The sequence below is a fragment of the Neolamprologus brichardi genome, chromosome 11 (genome assembly GCF_056152115.1).
Source record: "Neolamprologus brichardi isolate AB-2024 chromosome 11, ASM5615211v1, whole genome shotgun sequence".
Taxonomy (NCBI): domain Eukaryota; kingdom Metazoa; phylum Chordata; class Actinopteri; order Cichliformes; family Cichlidae; genus Neolamprologus; species Neolamprologus brichardi.
The window spans coordinates 17496530-17524512 of record NC_142114.1 but is presented as its reverse complement, the minus strand read 5'-3'; the positions used below and the strand labels follow the sequence as shown (position 1 = coordinate 17524512).

The window sequence follows — 27983 nt, the reverse complement described above, 5'->3', positions numbered from 1 at the left end:
ATTTTATATATGAGTGGCTTTGCACTGAATATGAACGGAATTAAATCTGAATCTTTATGATTCAACTGTGTTTTTTTCACAGCCTTCTACTGTAGCGCAACAATAAGAGAAAGAACATGAAACACAAATTAACTGCAGGACTTTTTTTTAGTACAGTATTTGTAAAATATTGTATTGCTTCATTTAAAATCAGAATATTCCACCTTTTTTTTCAGTCTACTTCTGAGGTTATACTGAACAACAAAAAAAGAAAAAAAAGACAGCACTCTGTAAATATTTCTGTTATTGTTTTTTTTATAAACTTCGTGCAATACAGTGTTTTAAGTTTATCACACATTTAGATAAACCATAATCATTTATCTAGATATATCTATTCTCAACTACATACTATTCATATTGCCCACATAAATGCTATCTGTGTGCATTTTTAATCACATTTTTTTTCTTTTTCTGAAATGAAATCAAAGAAATGAAAATAATCTGGAAGCATCTGGTCATTGTTTTTGTTTCTTCATTATACCACGTAGCAGGTGAATCCACAGTTTCCACCTAGATCTGCAGTCACTCGGGACAGTTTGGAAGAGGGTGGGATGGCTGGGTGTTACATGTGTCTACATTCTCATCAACATAAACAGCGCAGAGTTCAGACTCAGGAGTTACTGGGGAAGCACAGTGAAAGGAATCTTTGGGGAGCTTAAGGGGTTGTCTGTGGTGAAGCCGCCATTGGTGATAAAGTAGGGAAAACACTGATCGTGTGGCCGTAAATGGGCAGATATGGCGGGCCAGGGTTGGCGGTTGAAACCACCCGACAAGAGTCCAGGGACGGCACTGGGAGCAAAACACTTAAGCCAAACCGGCTCGTTCCAAAATGCATACCCATTTTGAACAGTGGTCCCGAGAAACATGTCTATAGACGTTACAAATATATGTATGCATAATTACAATGTACAGGTATCTTTTTTAAACCCTTTAACCCACATATACAGAGTGTTTTTCTTTTTTGCCACTGAAAATGATGATTTGCATGTGTCACTTTGGGACTTTTCATAGAAAAAATCTGCTTTTTTTTGTTTTGTTTTTCTCCTCAGGCAGCAACCTTCACCTGATTCTGTACAAATGTGTAATTCTATGTCTCTTTTTTTTTTCCTGCTACGTCTGAGCAGAGGTTCTGTTAATGCCCAAGAACAAACATCTTCAACACGACTAGAGCTACAATTACTACTGTTCACACTGATTAGAATGGAAATAAGACTAACAGAGGCCCATAGAAAACTCAGACTCATAATAACAATGAAGTTGGTGAGCTGTCGCAGTCACTCACATTATTGTTGCATTTCTTTCAGTATCAATATTGGAAGACAATTTACAGTATTCACATCTGACTTCATTATTAATGAAAATCATACAACATTTGGGTTAAAAAAAGAAAAAATAATTATACAGGCTCTCATTCTCCCATGTTATTGTGTACACTCATGCTGGACACTGACATATTACAGCTCACTGTTAGTCCCAGTGGCTCTGCATGGAAGAGATTCACAGTAAAAGTCATAAAGGAAAAAAAATGTGAAAATTAAAATTTCATTCTAAATTATAGTGTTTGCACATACAGCTAGCCTGTAATAACTCTAAGAATAATCACAACAACAATTTTACATCAATGATGGCCTGGTTAAATTAGCGGTAATATTGCACAAAAATTATGTGAAACATTTTCATAATAGCCCAAGGTTAATTGCGTTTGATCATTAACAAAATAAATCATTTCTAGCACATTAAAATATCAAAATAGTTTTATTGTGAAAGTTCATTGTTGTTGTTATTATCGCTCTGTTATTACTCTTCTTTTTATCCTCAGTGAGATTGAGTAGACTAAATAACAGTGAACATGGAGGGAGAGATGTAGCGTTTTACCTGTCTGCCTGTGTTTCTACCTCCTGTTGAGCCTGCAGTGCTCCTTTCTGGCTTCCCTCTTTCTTTAATACCCATCCTCCTCCCTCCTCACCTCTCCCTCTAATACCCTTCCTCTACACAGGTGTTGTTTTTCTATTGAGGGTGTTAGAGTTGCTCTCCCTGTCTCCCTTCAGCCTGTCCAGAGTCCCCATCCCTCGCTCCCTGTCGACTGTGGATGAGGTGAAGGGCGGAGGGCCGGAGCCCACAGAGTTGGGAATTGGTGGATTGGAGTTGGAAGAATTGGAAGGGTTGTGGGACTTGAGTGATGGGAGAGTGCCGCTCATCATCACCCCTCCTCCCCCTACGCCTCCATCCTTTGGAAAGCAGTTGTGGAGCTGGTAGAGCGTGGCCCTGTCCACCGTTCCATACATGGGCGGCAACCCTCCCAGCTTGGGGTCACGGGACAACGTGTACAGGGAGATGTCTCCTCCAGCCAGGGCTGTGTGGGAGCGAGAGTGCGGGTTGGGTAGAGTGGACACTGAAATGGGGCCCTGGGAAAGTAGTGCAGAGGGGGGCAGCCCGAAGTTCTTTCCTCCACCTCCCCCCACAGGCGAGGGGTCTCGGGAGCGGGAAGGGTCGGTTGAACGGGATGAGGAGCGAGAGCGGCGGCGGAAGCGGTAGCTGGGCAGGCGGAGCATGGCGTGCGTGGTACTTTTGAAAATGTCGGTGCGAGAACGGCAGCGGAGCTCTTTGTTCTTCTCGATGTAGATATTGACAGCCAGCACCCCCACCATTTCAGCCATAATGAAGGAAAGGCCTCCAAAGTAAAAGGACCAACCATAGGAGTACTGCCATTTCTTATCCTCATCCTTCTTCGGAGAAATGTCCCCCAGCGCAGCTGAGATGTAGACAATCACACCAATTATGTTGCTCAGACCTGCGACAGCACAGAAATACGATATTTATAAAAGATGTACACAAACATGGGCCTGCATACAGTGCTAATACATAAATTTGTCTGACATTTGTTAATAAAAACAACAGGTAACCATTAAATTGGCAGCGACAGGCACCCCCAAACAAAGCATAGAAACTGGTGTGCCACATGATATTCTCCAGAACACTGTTCACACATCTACCCTGCTAAAAAAAGGTATAACAACCATTTAAAACCAATCAGATCTCAATGAAAAAATGCAGGATATCTACACTGATATGGACTGGGTAATGCGTTAGGTACAAACAGATCCTATCTGTTGTCCTAAATGATGCAGGACTGAAACAGAATGTCCCAGACATTAAATCTACCAGATTTAGATCAAGTGATGGTGGGAGCCAGTTAATGGTATCAATTCCTTCATCCTCCAGGAACTGCCTCCATGCTCTCAGCAGATGAGCATTGTCATGTACCAGGACGATCCCAGCACCCACTGCACCAGCATATAGCCTGACAGTGGACCCAAGGACTATATCCTGATACCCAATGGCAGTCAGGGTGCTGTTGCCTAGCTTGTAGAGGTCCTTGCCTCCCTCCATGGATACGCCTCCCCAGACCATCACTGACCCACCACCAAAACGGTCATGCTAGATGCTATTACAGGCAGCATAACGTTCTTCTCCAGACCCTTTCACATCTCTCACGTGTTTAGGGTGAACCTGGTCTGATCTATGAAAAGCACATGGTGCCCATGATGGACCTGCAAATTCTAGTATTCTATGGCAAATGCTAACCAAATCAGGCTCCACAGTGCTGAACAGTGAGGACAGGGCCCACTAGAGGATGTCAGGCCCCGAGGCCACCCTCATGAAGCCTGTTTTAGATTATTTGGTCAGGCACATTCACACTAGAGGCCTGCTCTAGGTAATTTTTCACCCTAGCTAAATGCAAAACTAGTGAAAAAACAGTCAGGAAAAATAAGGAGGGAAAAATGTCATTTCCTCTAGGGGGTTGTCTCACTGTTGTCCCTCTGGTGCATCCGTGTTAATTTCATTAACTCCAAAAGAGATGAAACTGATTAACAACCCCCCCCCCCCCCCCCCCCCCCCCCCCCCCCCGCTACTTAACCGACCAGATCAATATCCCAGAGGTTGGCACTACTATAAAAACGTGTTCCTGTAAAAAATTTTTAGCAGTGTAGATAAATACATGAAGACATGTACACACAAGCACAGATACTGAGCTACATACAGAGTTACGTAAAACGGTCCTCACTTACCTGCAGCCACGAAGAGGATCCCTGCCCCCAGGATAATATTCCTTTTGCTTTTATAGAAACGACTAGCAGCAATGCAAACTCCTCCCATTAGCAGAAGGATGGCACTAAGGATGGGGAAGATGTTGGAAGCCCTGACTACCCCTAAAAGAACGGAAGATGAAGAGTAAATGAAACAAGCAAGAAGCTATTACTGTGCAACATGACATTAAGAAACTTAATGAATAGAAGATTTTCACCAGATCAAAACTTGATTTTGATAAAGTTTGTGTAATATAATCAAATTACTTAAATAAGTTATTTACAATGAATAGCTCTTGTATACAGGACAGAACAGTCAATTATGTCATAGGTTTTCTAACAGAGTATCACAAGCATTTTATTCTGAAATAGGTCTTTTTAGAAAAACCCTATACAAAAAATAAGATCATTGTTGCAACTGTGATTGGCTTCTTCATTAAATCAGCATGCAATTGTTGTGCCTGTGCTGCAGGCAAATTTACAAATTGCTCTTCTGATGTGTTTTTGACAAAGTAGGTGCTCAGAGAGTGTTTATTGCAGCCTTAACGAGTGCATCCTGGCACTACGACAACTAGGACTAAATCTTTTATGCTCATTTATAGCACTTTCACATTTAAAGAAAACATTTATTCTCTGTCTGAAAAAAGTACCACAAGGCTCCATTTTTGGACCTCCATCTTTCTCTTTGTACCCACTTGGCACTATTTTCCAGACACATAATATTTGCTTTAACTGTTATGACTGTCAAGTTTATTTTTATAGTGAAACACATTGGTGCATGTCCTGTCCAGCCTTTGCATAACAGGCTTATTGATTAAATTTTCCAAATTTTAATGAGTGCAAGACAGAAATTATGTTGTTCCAGTGGCACCACCTGCACCTCCTGTGTCACATTTTCTTCTTGACCTTCTATAAGAAATTCATTATCACTAATTTAGGTGTGAAAATGAATTATTCTCTATAGTTCGATCCTCGTGGGAACACAGTATCTAATTCCTGCCTTTTCCACTTGAGGCTGTTGTCACAAATCAAGCCTCTCCTGTCCATATGCAAACCTTGAAACATTAATACATGCTTTTATTACGTCTCATCTCGATTACTGCAATGCACTTTTCATAGGAATTAGCTTGACTTCACGCTCCTTTGCACCTCCTACAACTGGTGCAGAACGCTGCAACCAATAACACTCCAATTTTAGCTTCTCTACACTGGCTTCCAGAGCCTTTACAAATCCACTTTAAAATCCTTTTATTTGTTTTTAATTTTCTAAGTGGTTGTTCCCCCCGTTTCAGCTGTGTGCGCTGTTACATCCTTACATCCCGTCTCGTTCTCTCAGGTTAGCAGACCAGACGACTTCGCTTGTTACAAAGATGCAACACAAACTCAAAGACGATAGAGCTTTCACAGCTGCGGCTCCATGTATGTGGAACAATTTACCATCGCACTTCAGGCAGTCTCCTTCACTTGCTGTTTTTAACTCTTGTTTACAGACACATTTTTACGCCATGGCCTTTGACCCAGTGTGTTCTGTAACTTTTACCCTTTGGTCTTTTATGTTTGCTGTTATTGTGCAGCACTTTGATCCGCACTGTAGTGCTTTATAAATAAAGTGGTATGGCATGGTAACCTAAGCCATGTTAAAATAAGAAATATAAGGAAAATCGTTCTGAGCTGACATCAACTCCACACAAGAGTAGAAAACCCATTGGAAACCAAGCGTTTAGTGCTGTCTGACCCCTGACCTTTTGGCTCACTGGGATTTCTTTCGCTATGCTTAATATGATCATCTAACATTGAAACTGTAAGAAGCATATGTCCCTATAAGGATTACAAGGAAGAAATTATAGCCAACCTGTTTCTGTGCTCCTACTGTAGTGACAGGTGGAGAAAAACATTCTATGTCCTTGTTAACCAAGGCTTAGAAAATGTGAGAAAAATGGGTAAAAATGCTATGAAATAATTAAATATGTTGAAATTTGCTTTAAATAAAATACACAAAATACTTTTTTGAGGAAATTAATTACTCAGTTCTAGGCACCCAACTGAATCAAACCCTTCCCATGTGGCCCCCGGTCCTTTCAGGAGGTCTGCCAACCACACACACACACACACACACACACACACACACACACACACACATTAACACGCCTCTCTCATCTAGGACAACTAGGCCACAGGAGAGAAAATGCCACCTAAATGCCAGCAAAATGCCTCTGCAACATTGTAAACAGAGCACAAGCTTTTCTTTACGTATGCACGGGCACACATGCATCATATCAGTGCAGAAAGACATGACTGCAGGGCACTGAGCATGAACTAGGGCACCCCTTCTCTCATGGCTTTGTAAACCTTGTCACGTGTTTATTTCTTAATGTGATTGAGAGAATGAGCAATAAAATGCCAAGTTTAAAGCATCAAGGCGTCATTTTATACTTTGCTCTTAATTAGTTCTCAGGTTGTTTGTTTGTTCCCCCTCTACATCACCCATGTCTGGCACTTCAGGTAACTTACGTAGGACGTACTCTGCCCCATCATGGTCAAAGTCTGCATCCTCTGGGAAGTGGTTAATCTGAGAGCACACTCCTCTCTTCACTCCTGAGACAGACAAGAAGAAAAATGGTGACCAGACTCAACAAAAGGCAACAACTCAAAGCTGAAGCCTTATGACAACAGTTTCTATCCTCTTGATGAAAAGACTGATTGACCTGGAAAATGTTGTACCGTGATTCGAAAATGAATCCAAGCAAATGCGCTGAATGGTAAATTTGGGTATATTGTTTAGGAACATCATAGAGGTTAATGACTCTCGTTGTAATTACAGCTTATGTTAGTAATGTCACAAACACACAGTGAACGCACAGGCACAACGTAAATACATACAAGCAGACACACAGGCAGACCGATAACTACCCGGCGGGGTCTTGCATGTAGACAGACAGACGAACGGAGGGACGCACGGAACGATGATGACAGCCCACCACTGTTGTTGGTGGATGGATTTTGAGAAAGGTGGAGTGATGAAATGAAGAGACACAGACTGAGGGAGAGACGAACAGATGTGGGGTGAGATGGTCTCTCAGTGCTCCTACATTTCCACAGGTAGGTCTGTAAAGAAACAGATGGTGGTACAATGGGAGTCAAATATTGGATGAGCCACATGGATCAGGCATTTTTGAAACCCTGCATTATTCTATGTTGGCATTTTCCATCGTCCTTTATTAAACCACAAATCCAGGACTGTGAAAATACCAGCTTATGCACACACGTTCTTAGAGTATTCTATATCTAAAACAGAAAGAAACACTGGTTCATGTGGTCTGCTACCCTAAGAGGCAGAGAGAGTGAATAAAAGTGACGTTTCAGTAGCCAAATAGGCTAGTCAGTATTTCAGAAACTGCTGATCTGCTGGGATTTTCCTACACAATCATCTCTAGGATTTACAGAGAATTGTCTGAAAAACAGAAAACATCCAATGTGTAGCAGTTCTTTAGGTGAAAATGCTTCATTGATATGAGAGGACAGAGGACTGCTTCATGTAATAAACCTCATTACAACCAATATATACATCTCTCAATTCATTTCATGGATTCCCATCAGCTGTGTGACGCTGTCATTCCAATATGGACCAACGTTTCAGAGGAACATTTCCAGCACCTTGTTGAATTTGTGCCAGGAAATAATTAAGGTAGCTCTGAAGACAAAAGGGTCAACTGAATAAAGTATTCAATGAGTGTATGTGAACGTGCTTCCAATATTATCTCACTACATGACCTCAAACACAGCTGTGCTAAGTGACTCTGGCAGCTGACATGTTCAGTAACGGGCTCACACATTTGTGGGATTATCTAACAAAAAATCACACAGACAGATAAAATCTTCATTGACTGGTAAGTCAGTGCAACCCCACCTTGAATGAGTCTGCAGAGGGGAGAAGAGGACAGGACACGTCTAAATCCACAGCCACCCACCTGCAGGCATAAATCTTTTGGAGCTAGCATGTCCTGCATTTCCACCCCTTCTACACCTCACTGCATCACTGCACAACTACTGAGCATCTATCTTGGCTGAATACTCCACAGACATCAAGGATACTTGACCTCTAAGCCACGCCAAGACTCTGTCAGCTTTACTGCAGCAGAAAAGGCTGAAAACGAGAGGAAACTACAAGGAGGCAAAGATGAGGACAAACCAGCGAAAGATGAAATGTAAAAATGTTTGGGGGAGGAAGGCAGAGGGATAGCAAGTGGAAAAAACTGAGAGAGAGAGAGGGGTGAGGGAAAGAGTGGGTGGGGGTGCACTGCAGCAGAGCTGCAAGGGCTAGAGCTTATCTCTAATTGGCTGCTTTGCTATCAGGAAGCTTAGAGATGAGGACAAATTAGCTTTGTACAATGACCAAGCCCAGGATGGGCCAGGGATGCTTTATAAAGAGAGCCAAGCGGTTTTCCTGGAGACAAAAAAAAGCTTTTACCTCAGTCTGCATGTGAGCAAAAGCACAGATCGCAAACTCACACCACCCCTTTGCTTCTTCACTGTTAACTCCATCCCAGCTTTTACTGTAGAGTGTCAGGCAGGCAGTGTAATGTATAATGAATTAGCAGCTTGTGTTGCAGTGACACAAGAAGTGAAGATTGAGAGATGGTTGCTGCCAGATTCTGTATCTTCCGCCACTTGAAATGAGAAGCCGATGGGTGAACAGAGGCTTTTGTTTCAGCAATTGACTTGAATGAATGCATCCTGAATCACAGACAATGATTAATGGATTATTTTGGATGAGGGTTACGCTTCAGTATCACGTAATTATATTGCAATTATGCAAAATTGTTTTTTTTGGCCCTGTGGCACGGTCGACCAAATACAAATGAAATGTGTATGTTGGTGCTGCTGCAGTGCTGCGCCCTCCTGAACAACGTTTTTCTAAAGTCAAGTGAGAGGTTCTTGCTGTTAGACTCTGATCCCATTTAACAGAAGAACAATGCATACTATTAAAAAAATATGTGACTGAATAATGGGAAATGTATTCCCATTTATAAGCTTTAACATTTCAATGAGATACGATTTTTTAGTTGGACCTCAGGAGCGGGTTTCAGGCCACCAGCTTAAAGGTTAAATAGTTGAATATAGTAAATTAAAAAAAGAGCCAATAAATACAGTATAATAAACAGAGTATCAAAATTACTACATGCAGTGATTAATGTGATTTAAACAGTGGTTCAGTTCATCTGCTGTCTGCACAGCATCCAGTCTGAAACCACCACGACCATAACTTAAAGTCACACAATACTGTGAGTGCCCGTCCACTCTCTATTATCTCTCTCAGTTGAATATGAACCTAAAGATCCAGAAAGTAGCTATAAACGTCAAACTTTCTCAAACATGCGTCTACTTAAGTCCAAATCCCGCACACAGATTCCTGTCCATGAAAGTTCTTTTGTTACCTTCCAAGCAGCATATTCTCCATAGACCGGAGTGGGTGAGAGCACCAGGGTCCTTCTTGTCCTTATTATGAGGGTCATCCTGGGTCACGTTGGCTGTGCTGTTGCAGATGAGGGCACGGGAGTACAGCCAGTAGTCCGTGCCTATTGCCACCGTCATCAGGCCGAAGGCAGCGAATGCCCCCACGGTGGTGAGAAGGATCTGGATCCCCTTCTCACACACCATGCCTTTAAAAGAAACCAGAAAGTTGGAGAGAGTGGGCATCGGGAGTGCAAATAAAAAGCATTTATCGAAGAGCAGGAGAACAAGGAAGAACTTAACAAAGTGCAGTTTATTAAAAAAGACAGCAAACAAAGAAGGTGAGATGATGAGGAGCAGGAGGAGGCGAGGGGCACCGGTGGGAGGGAGAGAGGGAGGCGATGAGAAAAGATGAGCGCGAGGTGTAGGCGGATGTGGGAGGTGCATAAGTGGCTCTATGATGTGTCCTTGGAGGAGAGTTTGATGACTCTGCTGACTCTGCTTAACAAGACAGAATTGATGTGAAGCACAACAGATCTCACCCTCCCAAACTCAGTCTACTCCATATTCATGACCCTGACAATGTTCTCCCCCTCGGTATCAGCAGGACTCGATGCACACACACACACACACACACACACACACACACACACACACACACACACACACACACACACACACACACACACACACACACACACACAGAGCAGATGAAACATGGGATCACCTTGCACCTACTTCTATTACAGAGGCAATGTTGGTGAACCTCTTACATACAAACATCCATGTATACACTCACACATTACATAATTCACTTACAGCCTTTCACATTGAACCAGGCAAGTGTGAAAGACAGAAAGTTGTCTCAGTATCACAGAGTTACCTCCACAGATATTTCTGTTGTGTTAAAAGTTTCCTTTTCACAGACACAAACGTGCTAAACCTGACGGTGCAGAGAGTGACAAAGTGAGACCTACCTGACGGCGAGTTTCTATCCTTCGACTCAATTTTGAAATCTTTCTTTTCCTCGTCAGTGAAGAACGTGCTGTCCCCTCGATCCGGACAGCATCCATCGACTGTGTTCACCCGCTCTCCTCTCTCCTTCTTGCTCTTGTCCTCTCTCTTGCCTCTGTCTCTTTCTCTCTCTTTCTTTTCGACTCACTGGAAAGTTGGTGCTGGTGGAAGTTGTGGACGGTTGTCCCGCCCTCTGCTCGTCTGCTGTTAGCAGGAAACTTGCAGATAGAAGTCCATGGTCACTGCTCTGCTGCTGCACATGAACAAAGACAGAAATATATTGCACTGTATTACATTTATGTACAGCAGTAAATATTAAGTCATGACTCTGCAGATGAGAGCTATTACGTAACGGTTGACATGAGCCATTGCTGTATTTAACTTCCTTTCACATGTGCATTTATAAGACTTTTCAGCTGGTATCATGGATAACAAGGAGCTGTATAAATTAGGACTAAATTAGTAAATGGACTCTTATTGTTGCTGTGATTTTTGGGTCAACGACATATTATGAAAAAAGTAAATGTGGCACATTACATTACTTTCCTTAAATTAAAATTTCATTTTGCCAGCTCAACAGTAGGGTTAGGGCTAGGGTATCCTTCGTATCCTTATATTTGAGAAAAAAAATCATATTTCTGTTGGCATGTGGTCATTTGGGAAGACTTCCATAAAATTCTTTAAGTTATTATGAATTAATTTAAGTTATCCCAAGTAAGATTTATAATATGCTCAATATTTGCTTGGAACCAAGTTGCAACCTCTGTGGATGCAGTTCCTCAAATGCACAGCTCTACAACAACGTTATACATTCACTAGCCTATTTGTAAGGTCCATCTTGAGAGTAATGGGTTGGACCTTCTTAAAGCTGGTGTTAAGGCACCCAGTGTGTGCCAAGAAAATATCCCCCACCACCAGCAGCAGCCTGAACCATTAATACTTAATAATTTATCAGTGGGTGGCTGTAGCTCAGGAGGCCAATCGGAAGGTTGGTGTTTCGATCCCTGGCTCCTCTGGTCTCCAGTCTGCATGTCTCAGTATCCTTGGGAAAGATACTGAACCCCAAGTTGCTCTCCCATGTCTTCCATGGAGTATGGTAGATAGAAAGCACTTATGTGTAGAAAACAATACTTGTATGAATGAGCGAATGGGCCATGTTGTATAAAGCACTTTGAGTAGAACAGAAGGGCGGTCTACAAGAACCACTTAATTTACTATTTATACTTTCACACTTCTAATGTCAAATTCTCACCTTACCTTCTGAATGTTGCAGCAATGTTTTTCTAATCTTCTACAGTCTAATTTTGATGAGCCTGTGGGATTTGTAGCCTCAATTTCATGTTCTTAGCTGACATGAATGGCACTTGGTGTGGTCTTCAGCTGTTGTAGCACATTTTCTTGAACGTTTGACATGTTGTGTTATCAGAAATGCTCTTCTGTATACCGTGCTTGTAACAAGTGGAAGGCAACAGTTTGAACTTTGGCTGCCTTCCTATTATCCTGAAGTGATCTGGCCGTTCTATTCTGACCTCTAACATCAACAAAGTATTCCCCCCAAAGAACTGCTGCTCACTGGATATGTTGTGTTTTTCCATTCTCTGTAAAACACAGAAATGGTTGTGTGGGGAAATCACAGCAGATCATTTGTTTCTAAATTTCTCAGACCAGCCTATCTGACACCAACAACCATACTTTAGTAAAGTCACTTAGATCACCTGGATTCCCCATTCTGATACTTGGTTTGAACTTCAGCAGATAATCTTGAATGTGTCTAGATGCCTAAATCACTGAGTTGGTATGGGATTAGCTGATAGTTGTATCAACAAGCAACTCAACAGATTTACTTAGCAAAGTAGCTGGTGTATGTCAGGCTTGGGATAGCTATGCAGTCCCTGTTAGTTTTATGTATTTCATTGTTGGGTTTTAAAGATTATAGCAGGATTGCTGGTAGTAAGAAAATTATCAGATACTTCAAGTGGGCAATTATTCTTAGCACTAATACTAGTGGCATGAAAGTAAGAAATGGAAGTAGCTGTAATGTAAAGCATAGTACAAAAAAATAGCTGATTACCCCTTAGTGGCATATACAAGCAATGAGATTTTTTCAGCTCACCTGTTTAAATTTTATTCAGGCTTAAAGTTTATTTATTAGCGCCGTGGCTACCTTAACTAGCCAATGCTAACTGCTAGCGTCTTCTGCTGGGATTCACCAATTTGTTTTTAATTCACTGAGCTTGACCTCTTTACAGTTTGGCCTTTTATATATTTAATTGAACTAACGGACCTCCCAAAAATTCTGCATCCCCTTTGGTGAGTGAATGTCTTATGTTTATATATTACACATCACAGTTAGCAGGTGTATGTGAGATACACTCAGCTAGCTAAGCTTGGGGCGATCATGGCTCAAGAGTTGGCAGTTTGTCCTGTATTCGGAAGGTTGCCGGTTCGAGCCCCGGCTCTGACAGTCTTGGTCGTTGTGTCCTTGGGCAAGACACTTTACCCGTTGCCTACTGGTGGTGGTCAGAGGGCCCGGTGGTGCTAGTGTCCTGCAGCCTCGCCTCTGTCAGTGCGCCCAAGGGTAGCTGTGGCTACAATGTAGCTTGCCATCACCAGTGTGTGTGAATGACTGAATGTAGTGTAAAGCGCTTTGGGTCCTTAGGGACTAAGTAAAGCACTATACAAATACCTTGGTTATTGAATCTGAAATTAAAAATGGTGAAACAACATTTTATGTACTTGAAATCAGCACACTGTCACCGTGATAGTGATGTGTCGTAGTGAACGAAATGGCTCTTAGAGCCGGGTCTTTGACGTGACCGACGCGAGCCGGCTCCTTATCGCGAGCCATGGGTTTTTTTTTCTCTCACCCTCTCTCTCTCTCTCGCATTTTTTTCCGCTTTACTCCGCACGCGAGCCTTGTGCTTTGCGCTGGAAAGAGGGGAAGGGGCGGTAGTTACACTTGCAGTAGCACAGGAACAGAGGAGGGAGAGACAGAGAAAGAGAGCCAGGGACAACGTCACATTAGAAAGGTATAGTAATCATCCACAACTATTTTCAGTTGCAGATGATAAAGGATTCAGAAAGTTTATTCACACAGGCCCATATGACAGAGAATAAGCATGTTCTTTTTGTTTTCATATTTTAATTTATATTTAATTGTGTTGTGGTTTGCAGTGTTTTGTGTTGTTTCACTTTAAATTTGTTTAAAAGGAAAAAGCTGAAATTTTAAATAGTTAAAAGTTGAAATGTGAATAGTTGGTTTTTGTATTATATGATTTATTTATTACATTTTATGTGGAGTGAATAAATAAAGTATATTTACGTTGACCCCTCGAGACAAAGCCCATACAAACTTCAAAACACGTACGAACTCTGAAGCACGTAAAAACTCCAAAACACGTACAAACTCCAAAACACGTAAAAACTCCAAAACACGTAAAAACTCCGAAGCACATAAAAACTCCAAAACACGTAGACAAAAGAAGTGCTCCAGGATGCTAGGGCGCAGTGTTGAGCTTTTGTTACCTAGTGGCTACACAAGGCAGGAAGTACCAACGACCGGATTTGGTGTGTGGTAATAACAGGTAAATGAAAATTTTTTTTAAATTATTTGAATATATATTTGTGTTTGTGTATAAATACACAAACAATACACATATGCCTTCAATTGTGTCATTTAAGTGATCTAGGTAGCTCTGTTTTGGAAGTTCAGTTAACGCTAGAAATGTGTTTTGTAGTTTGTACATGTTTTGGAGTTTGTACGTGTTTTGTCTCTAGGGGCCACCACATATATTTATATATAAACATATATAAATAAAACCACTTTTTTTTACATTAGTAATTCCTTTTGTGCATAATTTTTTATTATTGTTAATAATAAATTAATTAAAGCAACAAAATAACCTGAAGAGCCGGTTCAGAGCCGAAAGAGCCAGCTCTTTTTAGTGAGCCGAGCCGAAAGAGCCGGTTCTCTAAAAAGAGCCGGAAATCCCATCACTACACCGTGAGGCATGCTGATGTTAGCATTTAGCTCGACTGCTGCCTAACAGACCCGTGTGGCATTCAGGAATGTAGACGGTTTGTAAATTAATGGAAGTGAAGTGTATGACATGAGTTATGATTTATTTTCCATGCTTAGGGTTATGGCCAAATTAGTTTTTCCATTTTCAGCTCTATGCTCTGTTGTGTGTTTTAACACTGTTAACAGAAAGTGTAATCACAAGAGGGACAGCTTTACAGGTTAAAGAGAGAATGAATCCAGAGCAAGGAAACTGCATCTACTCTGAATAAGAGGAGCAAGAGGGGGAGGCAGGGAGGACCAACCCGACATTGTTACCATAGCAACATTGAATTCCAAAGTCTGGATCAGCATCGAGCGAGGGGGGTGGTGGGGGGAGACAGAGGGAGAAAGGGGCAGAGATGGGAAAGAAAGAGGCAGAAATAAGGCAGATATTTCAAGACACTAACAGCGTGTTGATTCTGAAACCTGGGCAGAAGGACGAGCACGCTAAAGCTTTATCAATAGATAAATGTGTGACCACAGCAACACAGATGCTCTGGGTCACACACACACGCACGCACGCTCATAAATACACATGAATAAAGACTAAACGGCATCCGTTACCGAGGGCACAGGAAGTATTTCCTTTTCTCAGCGTCTTTGTATGATGGGTTTTGAAACAAACACGAGGGTAGGATGAAGCAGCACACATTATTCAGCAAACATTATTTAGCAGACATAATGCAGTGCAGTCAAGTCTGTTAATATTTGATGATGCAATATGGCACCGTGATCAAAATAGGTTACATCCTGTTTGCATTGTGAGGCCCAAAACAGAGCTGCCTCAGAGACAGAAAAAGAGACATGGAAGGAGAAACGGTGTGTGTGTGTGTGTGTGTGTGTGCGCATTTCCTCTCCAGTGCTTCTGAGGATGGGTCTAGTCCAATCTTATTGAATCCCAGCAATGTTCCCCTCAGCTCCCTTTGGTTAGACAGTTAGCCTTGTATCTCTGCTTTCAGGCATCTTATTATGTAAACTGTCAAATGACACCACCACAGTGTGGCTTATTATTTATACACTGTGGTTGAATATGTGTAAGCAAACAAGCGAAAGTGATTGTGTGTGTGTGTGTGTGTGTGAGTGTGAGTGTGCCGTATGACCTTCCAACCCTATCAACATGCTGCCTCTCCCTGTGGAAAATACATTTCTAGAAGGGATTACACTATCTCCAAGGCCAAAAAATACAGTATCTAATCTGTGTGTACGTGTGTGTGTATAGTCTTTGACTCCATGTAATGAATGACCTTAAGAATAACCTACAAAGTTACTCTCCCGAGTAAAAACTCCCCTGCGTGGGCGGAGATCATAATTGTCATTTAATTATCTGTAATTTCTATTTTCCAGCAATAATTAAGAAAGAGGGGAAAGAAGAGAATGGCACAGAAGCTAGAGCAAGAGAGCGTGAAAGAACAAGAGGCCATGAAAAAAAATTAAAGAGCTGCACAAAAAATATTAAAGGGGTTCAAGGTCAGATAAGGGAGAAGGCATTGTAACTTTTCTTTAGGCTAACAGGAGTTTTGCTTTTTTAAAGAAGTCCTTATGGTGTAGTTAAAAGGGTATGTGAACATGACATGCTTCTTTTGCAGTTTAAAATGAGAAGACTTTGTACTTTGGGGAAACATATACTGATTTAGGCTAGGTTGTATTGGGTAAAACAATAAAAAAAGAGACTGCAATAACACTGTCTCTACCAAAAACCTCCTTCATGCAGGAATTTTGTTGCTCTATGAAACCCCACTTTGGCATTTTGATAATGAGCCATAATGCTGTAACCATGCAAAGTAGACTTATTATGAGCTATGACACTACAATGCTTTGTGCTCCTGTGGAAACAACAAGTCCGTATTATGTTAACAATCTTTGACAAAAATACATTTAATTTGAAATGTTGCAGAAAAGAACTACTCTACCTACAATCCTAAACTGATACAATCTCTGACTGATGGGAGTTGCTGTTACCGTGGAAATGTTTAAACCCTGCAACATCATGTCACTTATTGATCACAAAACCTCAAAAACCGTCAGAGCGGTGATTGCATTCAGGAGCGAAGCACTGTACCATAACCAGGCTATATTACTTTAAGGCCTGATTATTGACAAAAAAACCTACATACTGTTATTATACAACACTATTATTAATCACATTAATCACAAACCCTACGATAATGAAAAGGATTCAATTCAACTGCTATGGAATTAGAGACTCACAGTTGGTTATTTAAGGAGTAGTTCCTTCACCATTAAAATAATTATGTTCGGTCCTTTAAAGTTTCTTTTTTTGCTTTGCTTTTCTTTTCTTTTTTTTGATCCAAATAATTTTTTTTATGGTCACGATACACCTGACAACCAGTATTATCTTTTTTAAAAAAATTCAATGTCTGGTTAGAAAATACAGAAAAAATACAATGGTACGTTATATTGTAACTTTACAGAGCTTTTTTCAGTGTAAGGAAGGCACAAACAGCAAGTTCACTTGTTGAAATGGAGAACTTATAAAAGTGGAATTTCTATTGTCTGTAAAAATACCGGTATAAACTTTTACATTAAATAAATAGGGGGCGATCGTGGCTCAAGAGTTGGGAGTTCGCCTTGTAATCGGAAGGTTGCCGGTTCGAGCCCCGGCTCGGACAGTCTCGGTCGTTGTGTCCTTGGGCAAGACACTTTACCCTACCGCCTACTGGTGTTGGCCAGAAGGGCCGATGGCGCGATATGGCAGCCTCGCTTCTGTCAGTCTGCCCCAGGGCAGCTGTGGCTACAACTGTAGCTTGCCTCCACCAGTGTGTGAATGTGAGAGTGAATGGGTGGATGACTGGACGTGTAAAAGCGCTTTGGGGTCCCTAGGCGGGACTAGTAAAAGCGCTATACAAATACAGGCCATTTACCATTTATAAAAGTGTCATATAACAATATAATTAAAATATAGGGATGCCATGCATTTACACGCCCTTGTGCATCACACCAGCCTTTCTTTTTAGGCAGAATGATCATTTCTACCTAAAAAGGTAGTAATCATAACCAAGCACTACTTCAACAATTTGCAAGATATTTTCCAATACTTTTTTCCCCAAAACCGTTTGTTAAAGATGGAAACAACAAACTTGTTTCAACACTTGAGGCAAAAACACAATGTCGAGTATAAGCAGGCTATGATGGCATGTGAGAAGAAGATCCTAACAAACCACAGAGTAAATAATTAATCTCTGTAACTCTGGTTAGTTGCACTCCAAATGACAGAAATAGCAAACAGTGGATGGGAAATATTGATAACATTATATGATGATGGTCTTAAACAGCTTTAAAAACCTTGACCAAGATGTAACATCCCAGGCTGAATTTTTTTTTCCAGTTATATTATGTGACAATATTGTGCAGCTCCTGAAGCCTGCCAAGGTTAGTTACTGTTAAAGTGTTAAACAGTTATGTTAACACTTTTACTTCTCCACTGAAAACACTACCTGAGCTCTGTGAACTGGCTACATGCTACTGTTTGACTATAACTCTGGTGGTGCTGCTGGAACTTTGTAGCAACAGATTAACAGTTTGATTTAGGCAGTCTTTCATCAATGGAATATATCTTTTGTTTTGTTTACACTAATACATATTGCTGTATTGCAAACTGCAATCATTAATATATCATGTAATCAGTATTGCTTTTCTATATCATCATAAATATCATTATCATTAGTGATAAATACCATTATTGCAAATATCATGATATAATTTTGAGGCTACAGCATCCACCCCCTAGTGGTCAGTGTTGAGCTCTGCAGAGTCTTTTGTCAGCAGACATTTGCAGCTGACAGTGTTGTTAATCTTGCAAGCACTGGGGTTGTACTCTTGACTGCTGATTGGCCGATCCATACGCTCGATGATCTACTGTGTTACTGACACAAGTGGGACATCAGTTACATGCCAGAGTTAAACTGTTTTTGTAGCAGAAAGAACGGTAACACTTTATAATACAGCCTGCAACCAAAGACATAATTCTTCTGTAATTAAATGGAATTTCCATGTGTTTTGTTGTTCCATGTAAATAACATTGTAATAATGTTTAGATGGACAAACTTAAAGGTAGTAAACTAGATTAAGGGGCTCAGTCAGCTTTTTACAGGAAACCAAGAAAAAATTATATTGTAGGTAAATTTCAGTAGTGCGTAAGTCATTTTAAGTGCTGCATACGTAACAGCACATGCAGGCATTTTGCAGGAAAAGAAATACAAATTGTACTGTAAGCTCAAGTTATTTTAAGTGTGGTAATACATCAGCATAATTACGATGTGAGATGGGGAAATAAGAAGACTTTTCAGTATTATAAAGTGGCTTAGCTTCTGGGTATTTTATAAGAAAGGAGACACATATTGTATTTGAAGTAATTTTAAGAACAGTGTAAGTAAAAAAGGACAGCTGCATAACACAAAATTCATCATGCACATTAGCTAAATGAATATTAAATAATGATGTAAAAAAATAAAGACGTAAAAGGCAAAGTTAAGTCACCCCATAATATGGTGTACTCCCGACATAAAATGGGAAAATATTACATTTGCTCAAAGGTAAACACACATTACTTAAAATTACGTACAGTATAATTTGTGTCACTCTCCTTGCAAAATAGCTGGAAGTTAGGAAAGATTAAGTCACTACATAATATGGACCTTGCCCCAAAATGTAAGATGGGAAAATATTGTTTGTCTATTGTACATCTTTGTCTACATTGCTGGGAAATTATCCAGTACTTACAATTGCTTATGCACTACATACATTTACTTGCAATATAATTTCTGGTTTGTTTGACTTGTTACCCTCTTATTCTTGTGTAATGCCTTTATATATTTTCATGTAAATATAATTACAATGTAATTTTGAATAAAATCCATTGAACTCCCTTTTTATTGCAGGAGAATTAGACCCGCAGTAACAAGCCGTATTGCAATGTGTTACCGAAAGAATACACCATCTGCAACAAACTGGGCATCTTTACTACTTTGAACTTACCCAACCTAAACGAGATTTCTAAGTCTAACTTACTTAACATTTACAAACTGTCCGCATGACTGCATTTCATAAAAAAAAAAAAAAAATCAAAGAGACAACATTCCAATCACAGGGCAACAAGGCAACAACCAACAAAGTATGTACTCTAAAAACCGTAGGCTACATTTTCAGTAACAGGATGTTCTGTAAATCAAGAATTAACATATTTTAATATAGTTTGTCCCATAATTGCTCTTTAGAATACTTGCAGTGGGCAACAGCTGTCTGTCAGCAGCAGCAGTCCACACCACACCAAGCTGGATGTAAAGTATTCTCTCTCATCAAAAAGTAAAATTTATATCATGATAGGAAATGTCAGATGTGTTGTTGCTCTGGATATTTAGAGATACAGATTTGGAATGTAATGAGCACATGTTGGAGTAGTGTATGCTCTGCAATTCTACTCCATTGTTAGGTGGCTGGCAGAAAACACGATGATGTCATAATATATCATGTTTACTTCAGGTTTTGTGGATCTAAATTCCTAAATGTTATTGGAATAAAATTAAAGTGACACATGATATAGATATAGAAGAACCTTGAGGAGTCTATGATGTACCTGTGTGCCAAGTTTGGCTGCTCAACTTCTGACTTGGTAGAAGTTCGCAGACAGACAGGCAGGCAGAAGGATTTTGTGTATTTTATTAAAATATGGGCAGGTCTGTTGTTATCATTTCTGTGTAAGATAACAAGGTTAAAATGATTTATGATGCGCCAATGCAAGCTTAATGTCTGTTTATAATTCATTTAGGCCAGGAGGGCTCACAGGTGGAGTGCACTCAAGTTTAGGCCACAATGCACTCAAGTGCCTTGTGGCATATATAGATAGAAAGTCTGTATATTTTTTTGGTTGAAGAGTAGATGACTTCTAAAGGCCAAGATTTTCTAACTGCATCCTGAGGAAATAGTGGATAATTAACAGTGGCAGTATTATTTCAATAGTTGCGTCACAGTGATTAGTTCAAACGTTAATGTGGACAAAAGATTTTACACATTTAGTTCTGTTTGCAGGTCCTGTGGGGTACTACTGCATATGTGCAGAAATCTGTACAAATGCCCTCTGTGGCTCCCAAGGGGGCTGCGCAAGATCTGACAAGCGATTTCACTTGACTCAGTGCTGATCTGAGCTGAGGAATACAAAAAAAGGAGGAGGGGGGAGTTTGAATATGAAAGAGGTGAGCTTAGCCAGACCTCTAACTCTCTCCTCACCCCTGCTTGAGGCTAGCAGATCAAAGCAACATTAACCACAACTAACATAGCAGACCTGAATATCAAATCCACACTGTCAGCGGCCATTGTGTACCGTGCTTAATGCAGGTGCCAGGTTGAAGGATGAAGAATGTGAGAAATAAATAAGATAGTACCTGTAGCTCAATTCTGATCCTTTTTTAAACTGTTGCAAGCCTGACGCTGTCATAAGAGTGCACTGCAGCATCACCTTTTTTACATTATGAAATAGTGGGTTCAGAGCCGCTCTTCTCGGCAATAATTTTCACACTGGTCGTAATAGCAAATGATTGCAGGAGTGGTGATAAATTCTGGATAGTACTGGAGTTTGTGTGGATGTAATATACACATTCCCCTTTGCCATAAATCTGAGCATCCCGGACCTAACACCCTCACAGTGATGCCTTCATTGTATGTTGCTAGCTAGGGGCAATTAGCTGTAGCTGGACTTACTGCAGAAACAAAGGCTTTGGAAGCAAGCGGCTGCAGGGACCATTACAGAACCAGGCTCTCACTTGCCTAAAAAAAAAAACTTCAGATATAATCAGATCTACCTGTGTGACTCATTCCCAGCAAGGCAGGCCACCTTGCTTATATGAAATACAAGCATGCCCAATGAGTTGTGGCGCTAATAACACAGCCATAAATCACACAGGAGATTTGAATTTTGTAGCAGCTGCTCCATTAGCTATTCATTGCATAAATCAGCTACCAAACTGCTTGTTGAATAAATGATGACAGCCGTAATAAGTTTTTCTACACATGTGAAAGGCAGTGGTCCTGCATGGGCAAGTGTGGAAGTTTTCAGTGCAGCATCTACACACACACACACACACACACACACAAGGGTATCACATGGAAGAATTATGTCTGGTCTCCACAGGACCAGAATCGGGACTGTAGTTATTGAAAATGACATAAGCTAACAGTGAGTGCTTGACCAAAAGTGAGTGCTTGACCAAAAACATGCATTAGGCCTACTTATGATGGCAGATCTAAAAATACAAGCCGAGTATTCTATTCTGAGGTCCTGATGGCGGCAGTGAACATTAGGAAAACATGCACAAATATTCAGAGCAGTGACTCTTGGTAGCCGCAGTGATTTTTTCCCCTTAATCATGAGAAAGAGCTACACACCTGAGCTCATTGCTGAGCTCCTACATCTGGCAGGCGCACATTTACATCTTTGCACGCTCACATGCAGAAACACACACGCAAATGCACAGAAAAAAAATAGGAAGAAATCCACATGCAAAGGAACCAAGCACATATGCGGCCTTTAACACCCACAACTGTCAAAATGATGACAACAAATGCATAAAATAGGTCATCTTTAAAAGGTACTTTAAAGTGTAGCTGAACTGCCATTAAGCCCTCGTGAAGAGTCTGCTAAGATCCTTTGACTCCATGTGACCAAGGCTTTGCCTGTCTGAGCAGAAGTGCCTGAGGAGGCAGTGGCAGTAACACCTTGGTTTAAGAGGCTCTCAAAATAAAGTGTCTCTGAATGACTGGATGCTCATGAACCCGTGAATCCATGCTTAAACACATGGACACTTGCAACCATGAACTTTAAATATTCCAGTCTTCACAGATTAAACCACTTTCTGACAGCAATTCTAACACAAAATTGCCCTTTAAATTTATAGTTATTATATATAAAAGAGTGAGTTATCCTGTTATGTAAGTGCAGCAGGGGAGAAACAAATTAACCAGGAAACAAGCTTGCAAATAACTCAAGAAGAAAGCTGCCCTTTGTAAAGATAGAAAAACTGGGGATTATAATTATTTTATTACTGCTCTAATACAGAGTTTAGTCAACAAGACTTTGGGAAACTCAAACAAGTGCCTATCCAGTTTAACCAGAGAGATATCTTCCAGTAATGTGTGATCAGCAGTTAAATTGGGCCTGCAACAGATTTTCATTACTGATTCATACGTTATACGACTGTCTCGTTAATTTAATTTTAACTACCATTTGGCTTCAAATGATTAATGAAATGAGAGAATTGAGATGAAATGATTATTGTACTTCATTCTGTTTTTGAATCCCTCTCCCTCTTAACTTTTGCACCTCGCTTAAAGTCTAAATACACAATGTCATGCTGTGGCATATTTAGTTCAGTTCACATTTATTTATTATTTATTTCATTTTTTTCCAGTTGATTTATAATTTATGTTCAAAGGAATGCACTTAAAGACAAATAAAGTAAAAATAACTAATAGGTTTCACCATAAATGAGTAGTTCTAATGTGGTGCCTGTTTTCTTTATGATTTGGTTCCTGTTAACAAAATATCAAACTTACCTAAAGCCCAAGCAGGTGATTTAAAGATGTTTTAACTGTCTGACAAACAGGGTATCCAGTGCATCGTGTAGGAGAAATGCACGAAATCTTCATTAATGAGAAGGTAAAAATAAGTCCTCAACCCCACTAAACAGAATATCAACATATGTAGCATATCTAAATATGTAACTAAAGATACTAAGTTAAACACTTGCCGCATCATCTTCATTATTTCTTAGGTTGATGCAGTGATGTTATGGGTGTTTTTATTTTTGTATAAACTGAAAAACAAAGAAAGATTTAAAAAATGATTAATTAATACGTTTTTCGTTGATAGATCTCAACCAGTTGTTTAAAAATATGATATTCAGATTTTCTTTCAGACATGTGAAACATAAACTGATTTCCTGAACATTTGGTATGTTTGGTGATTTATTTACTCGTCTACGCTCTGTCCACCTCTGCTTGGATAAGCTGACTGTGTTGGGATTCCAAACACGCCTGTTGCCAGAAAAAGCCACCGATTGTATCTTTACATTTTGCAATTGAAATGGGAAGAGGTGCAGCGATTTAATAAAACACTTGTAACAGCATGTAAGCCAAAAGCAGTTCGCACAATTCTAACGAGTTTGAAAGTCAATATTTGGTATGACCACCTTTATTTTTCAACTGCCTGAACTCTCTTAAGCAAGCGTTCCTGTCATTTCTTTGAGTAGTCTTCAGAAACAGTTCTCTGGGATTCTTGAAGGACATTCAAAGCACTTCTTCGGATTTTGGCTGCCTTTTGTTCTGTTCTCTGATGATCCCAGACTGGTTCACTAATGTTGAGTTTACTATGGATCAGTCCTGGACTAACAATCATGGTTTGGCTCCAAGGAAGACCAATCCATTACTGACAGTGTTCAACTGTGTTTTTCTATCCGGGTATGTTTTTAGTGCACTGGCAGTGTGTTTGGAATCATTGTCATACTAAGAAATGAAGCTGTTATCAATCAGATGCTTTCCAGATGGTACTGCATGGTGGATCAAAATCTGATGGTACTTTTCTTCCTTCCCAATTTTATCAATTCTGACAAGATCCCCAACACCAATGACTGAAGTGCAGCCACAAACATGACAGAGTCTCCAGCATGTTTTACGCATGGCTGTAGACACTCACTGTTGTACCTTATCCTGACCTCCTCTGTACATTTAATATTACCCATTGCAAACCTTTCAGTTGATTACAATGGTAATGCCAGCTGTATCAAAAAACTAGGAATTCAGGGTAACAACACAAAGTACATTCAAACCCAACTCTTACTGCCTCGTGGCAGCTACACGAGTCACCATCATGAAGTTTTTGCTTTTCTGAGTGTGGTTTTTCCTGCACTTGCGGGTGTCATTTTTCTTCAGTGTGTAACGATACACTAGGACGCTTGGTTCCTGTGACATCCCTAGGTTTATGAGAATACACATAAGCCTATTTAAGAAACTGTTTAGCAGAGTTTTCTCAAGATCTGCATACTAGATAATTTCTGGATCGTTTCATAAAGAAATAGGGAAAAGAGTTGATGATAAATGTAAATGAGCAAACTCTTTTGGACCTGGGGTCTGCTCTGTTAATCACTCAGCTAATCTCAAACAGATGTTTAGCAGATAGTCATTCATTTATTTACTCATAGGCTTAATAGTAGAGTGATATGTCTGCACCTACTCTGAGTCACATAATCTATTTCATGTGTGAGCAGCTTCAATATTCTAATATAAACAACTAAGACTCTCACTCACACCTACACCGTTTTGTAATCTGTTTGTGGGATTTAGTTACAGGTGCTGCAACCTGTATCTCCAGCCTTGTGCTGGCCTATCAGACATGCTAACACGGTTTCTGTCGTGTTTTTATGCTGCATGCTCCTGCACACACGGACAGGTCAGCTAACAGCATATCACTGACACAACACGGTTCGATCACAGGCTCTTACAACCCTGCTCTTAGGCTATACAAGCTTAAGCAAAGCACTTAAAAACACTAAAGCTCTGGGTTAATTGATGCATGGGTCATAGCCACTGAGAACGGAGTCATTTAGAATGCTTTGGATAAAAGCCTCTGCTCACTGGAGTTATAAGCAGTGTTGTGTATTGAATGTAAGCTTTCCCAATACTGCAAGACTTGCTACAAGTGTAAGTTTAGACTTTTTCTTTAAATATGCAGGAGTTTCTTTTTACTCATAGGGTAGAGATGAAAAGTTATGCAGTAATGTGAATGAACATTAGATTTTTAAGGGAACTGAGGCATTTGTGGCTCTTGTACAGCACCGGGCTTCCTCCTGCACTAAAGAGAGGAATGAACAGTGTGAAATCTCAGATCATCAAGAAAATTGCAGCAAAGGCATTGATCCTCTGAACAACAGCTACATGACAGATGTGATGATCATTGCAGAATTGCTTCTCCTCAAAGGGAGAAAGTGAGATAGAGAGAGAAAGAGACCCACCAGGAGTGAAATTTAAGCGAGACAGGTAAACGAGTGGAAACACTCAAAAGTTAGAGATCCTTTCCGATTGTTGTGGACCACTTGAGCATTAGATGATTATAATTTGGCCAGCGTTAAATCACACCTACAGCCTGTTTGGGCTACGCATCAGTATTGACTGCAGTGAGTCACCTTAGAGTGTAAAAAGCAGATCTTAGAGCCAACTCAGGGGTTTTGAAAGTGATCCAAAATCCACAGAGACGATCATCAAGGCCACACGTACATCACACACACGGCACAGACGGTGTTTAGCACGTGGGAGGCGGAGGAACTGAGGGGGTGTGACAGGGCCAAGATCACTTAATGAAAGAATCACTGATAGCTGATAAAGAGGTGGGCGGCAAATGGCAGCACCGTGATACAAAAACGACACCTTTGATTTCTCATCAGACACAACCGAACCTTTTAAGCCCTTTCGGTGTGCAGTGTGTAACATGAAACTTGCACTTTATGCTGTCATTAAGTCACACAACTGAAGTTATAGCGCAAACAGTAACTGCATGCATTTGCACAGAATTACACGCAGTTAATTAATGATTTGAGGTGTAGTTAAGAAATGAACAATTTTAGGCTCTCATCCATTATCTCATTGCTGATAATATTTAAGAAATGCACAAATATTTCAGTTCAGCTGCCACCCAGTGCCCACATTTGGGATGATCACACAGGAAAAGTTCAACAGCAAACTTGCAACATCAAGTGACAGAAAACAAAACAAAACAAGGGTATAAATGAACAGTGTAAAAGCAGAGCGCTGACGGTCATTTATGCTGGCTTTTTAAAACCAAAGGCTGGTCCCCGAACGGAATAGCTGCAGCACTCAGTGAGAAGCTGAGCTTAGTGGGTATATACTTGTGCTACAGTCATCAACACTGTAGGCGAGCACAACAGCGTATTTCTCATTGAATAATGAAAATTTCTGAGACAACACTCAGAGCTGTAACCTGCCATGGGCTGCAGGCACAATGAAGACAGGTATAAGTCACTGTGCTGTTTGCTGACAGTGCACAGAAACTCCTGAATACTGCAGTGCACACTCCTACATAATTTCCAATTCAAGACGTTTCAGTCCTCCTTTAGCAATGACATGATGTGAGCTGTGATGAATACTGAATGGCTGATCGCGTGCCAGGTGCCCTTTACCTCTGGAGCTGTCGAAGCTGCACAGGTTGTTCAGTGAGAGAAGACTGTGGAAAATAATGGAAAAAATACGCGTCTGATGCAATGATGTGGCCCAGGTTCAACATGGAGCCAAGATGAGATGCTGGCCCTGCACTCCAAAGCGGTGCATAACACACTGATGAGACACATACGAGCTCAGAGCCACGGGGCCGAGAGCGTGCAGAGCTGACTTATAGTGATGCGGACTGCGGTGCATTTGTTAACAGAGTACGCTACACACATCACCCTGCCTGCATAGGCTGCACGGTGGAAAATGGACGCCTAGCATCGAGAGACCAGTACAGAGAAAACTCAGCGGACTGGGACACGAATGACACACCGAGACTCGCATTCGCACACGCTGAAATAACTCTCCATCTTCGGGGAAGCGGCCGATCATGTCAGCGAACGCAGCAGATATTTTAGTCTCCACAGCTGCGGCGTGAATGCAGGCAGAGCTTAAAAACGAGCTATTAAAATGATCATTTGCATAATAGACGTTGCGGTCGCTAATTATAGGCCCGCGCAAAATAGGTGGGAATATTATCATTCAGCATTTAATCAGAGAGAGAGAGGGAGATGGAGAGGAGTGGTGGAAGTCTGAGAAATATTATTATTCTTTTCTGGAATTATGATATCAACACTGTCAGTAGTGTGTTAAGTTGCAGGCAACGTGAAACAAATCAATGTGCTATGAAAATGAACCTGGATGAACTGTCATTCATTAAGCTGCAAAGTCAAAACAACAGTGTCTCAATGCGATTATAATTATTTTAAAGAAGCTTACGGCGGTCTTACCTGCAGGCTCTCTCTCTCTCTCTCTCTTTTTTAAATTTCCGAGCTTCGCAGCGCCTTGCACTCCCAGAGAGAGAAGGGGATGGAGGGAACAGGGGAGAGGAGGTGGACGGCGCTAAATAACGGGTCTATCGAGGCAACAAAATAAATAATTAAATCGAAAGGGGTGATTAAAAATCATGAATTTAGGAGCAAAAAGAAAAAAAAAGAGTGAAGTCTCAGGTCCCGGTTAAATTTAAGTCTGAGATGGAAAATGGTTCAGCGTGTGTGTATATATTAAAAAAAAAGGCTAGTACAAAACACGTCACTGAACACGGA

At 40.7% G+C, this 27983-nt stretch overlaps 1 protein-coding gene across 1 annotated transcript; it reads right to left on the bottom strand.

The window, feature by feature from the left end:
- Positions 1–276: 276 nt before the first annotated feature.
- On the bottom strand, positions 277–27983 carry cacng8b (calcium channel, voltage-dependent, gamma subunit 8b). The gene is made up of 6 exons (XM_006802941.3): positions 27669–27983; positions 10556–10845; positions 9563–9787; positions 6639–6722; positions 4110–4250; positions 277–2830 (listed from the first exon to the last, which is right to left on the bottom strand). Exons 3-6 carry the CDS (start codon positions 9783–9785, stop codon positions 2028–2030), a joined length of 1251 nt encoding a protein of 416 aa, XP_006803004.1. The 5' UTR covers positions 9786–9787; positions 10556–10845; positions 27669–27983; the 3' UTR covers positions 277–2027.

Coding starts and splice junctions, on each gene's coding strand:
- cacng8b (XM_006802941.3), bottom strand. CDS start 9,785: ATGGTGTGTGAGAAGGGGATCCAGATCCTTCTCACCACCGTGGGGGCA. Junction 6,723..9,562: donor GAGAATATGCTGCTTGGAAG/GTAACAAAAGAA, acceptor TGTCTGTCTCAG/GAGTGAAGAGAGGAGTGTGC. Junction 2,831..4,109: donor GATCCTCTTCGTGGCTGCAG/GTAAGTGAGGAC, acceptor GTGCTGTCGCAG/GTCTGAGCAACATAATTGGT.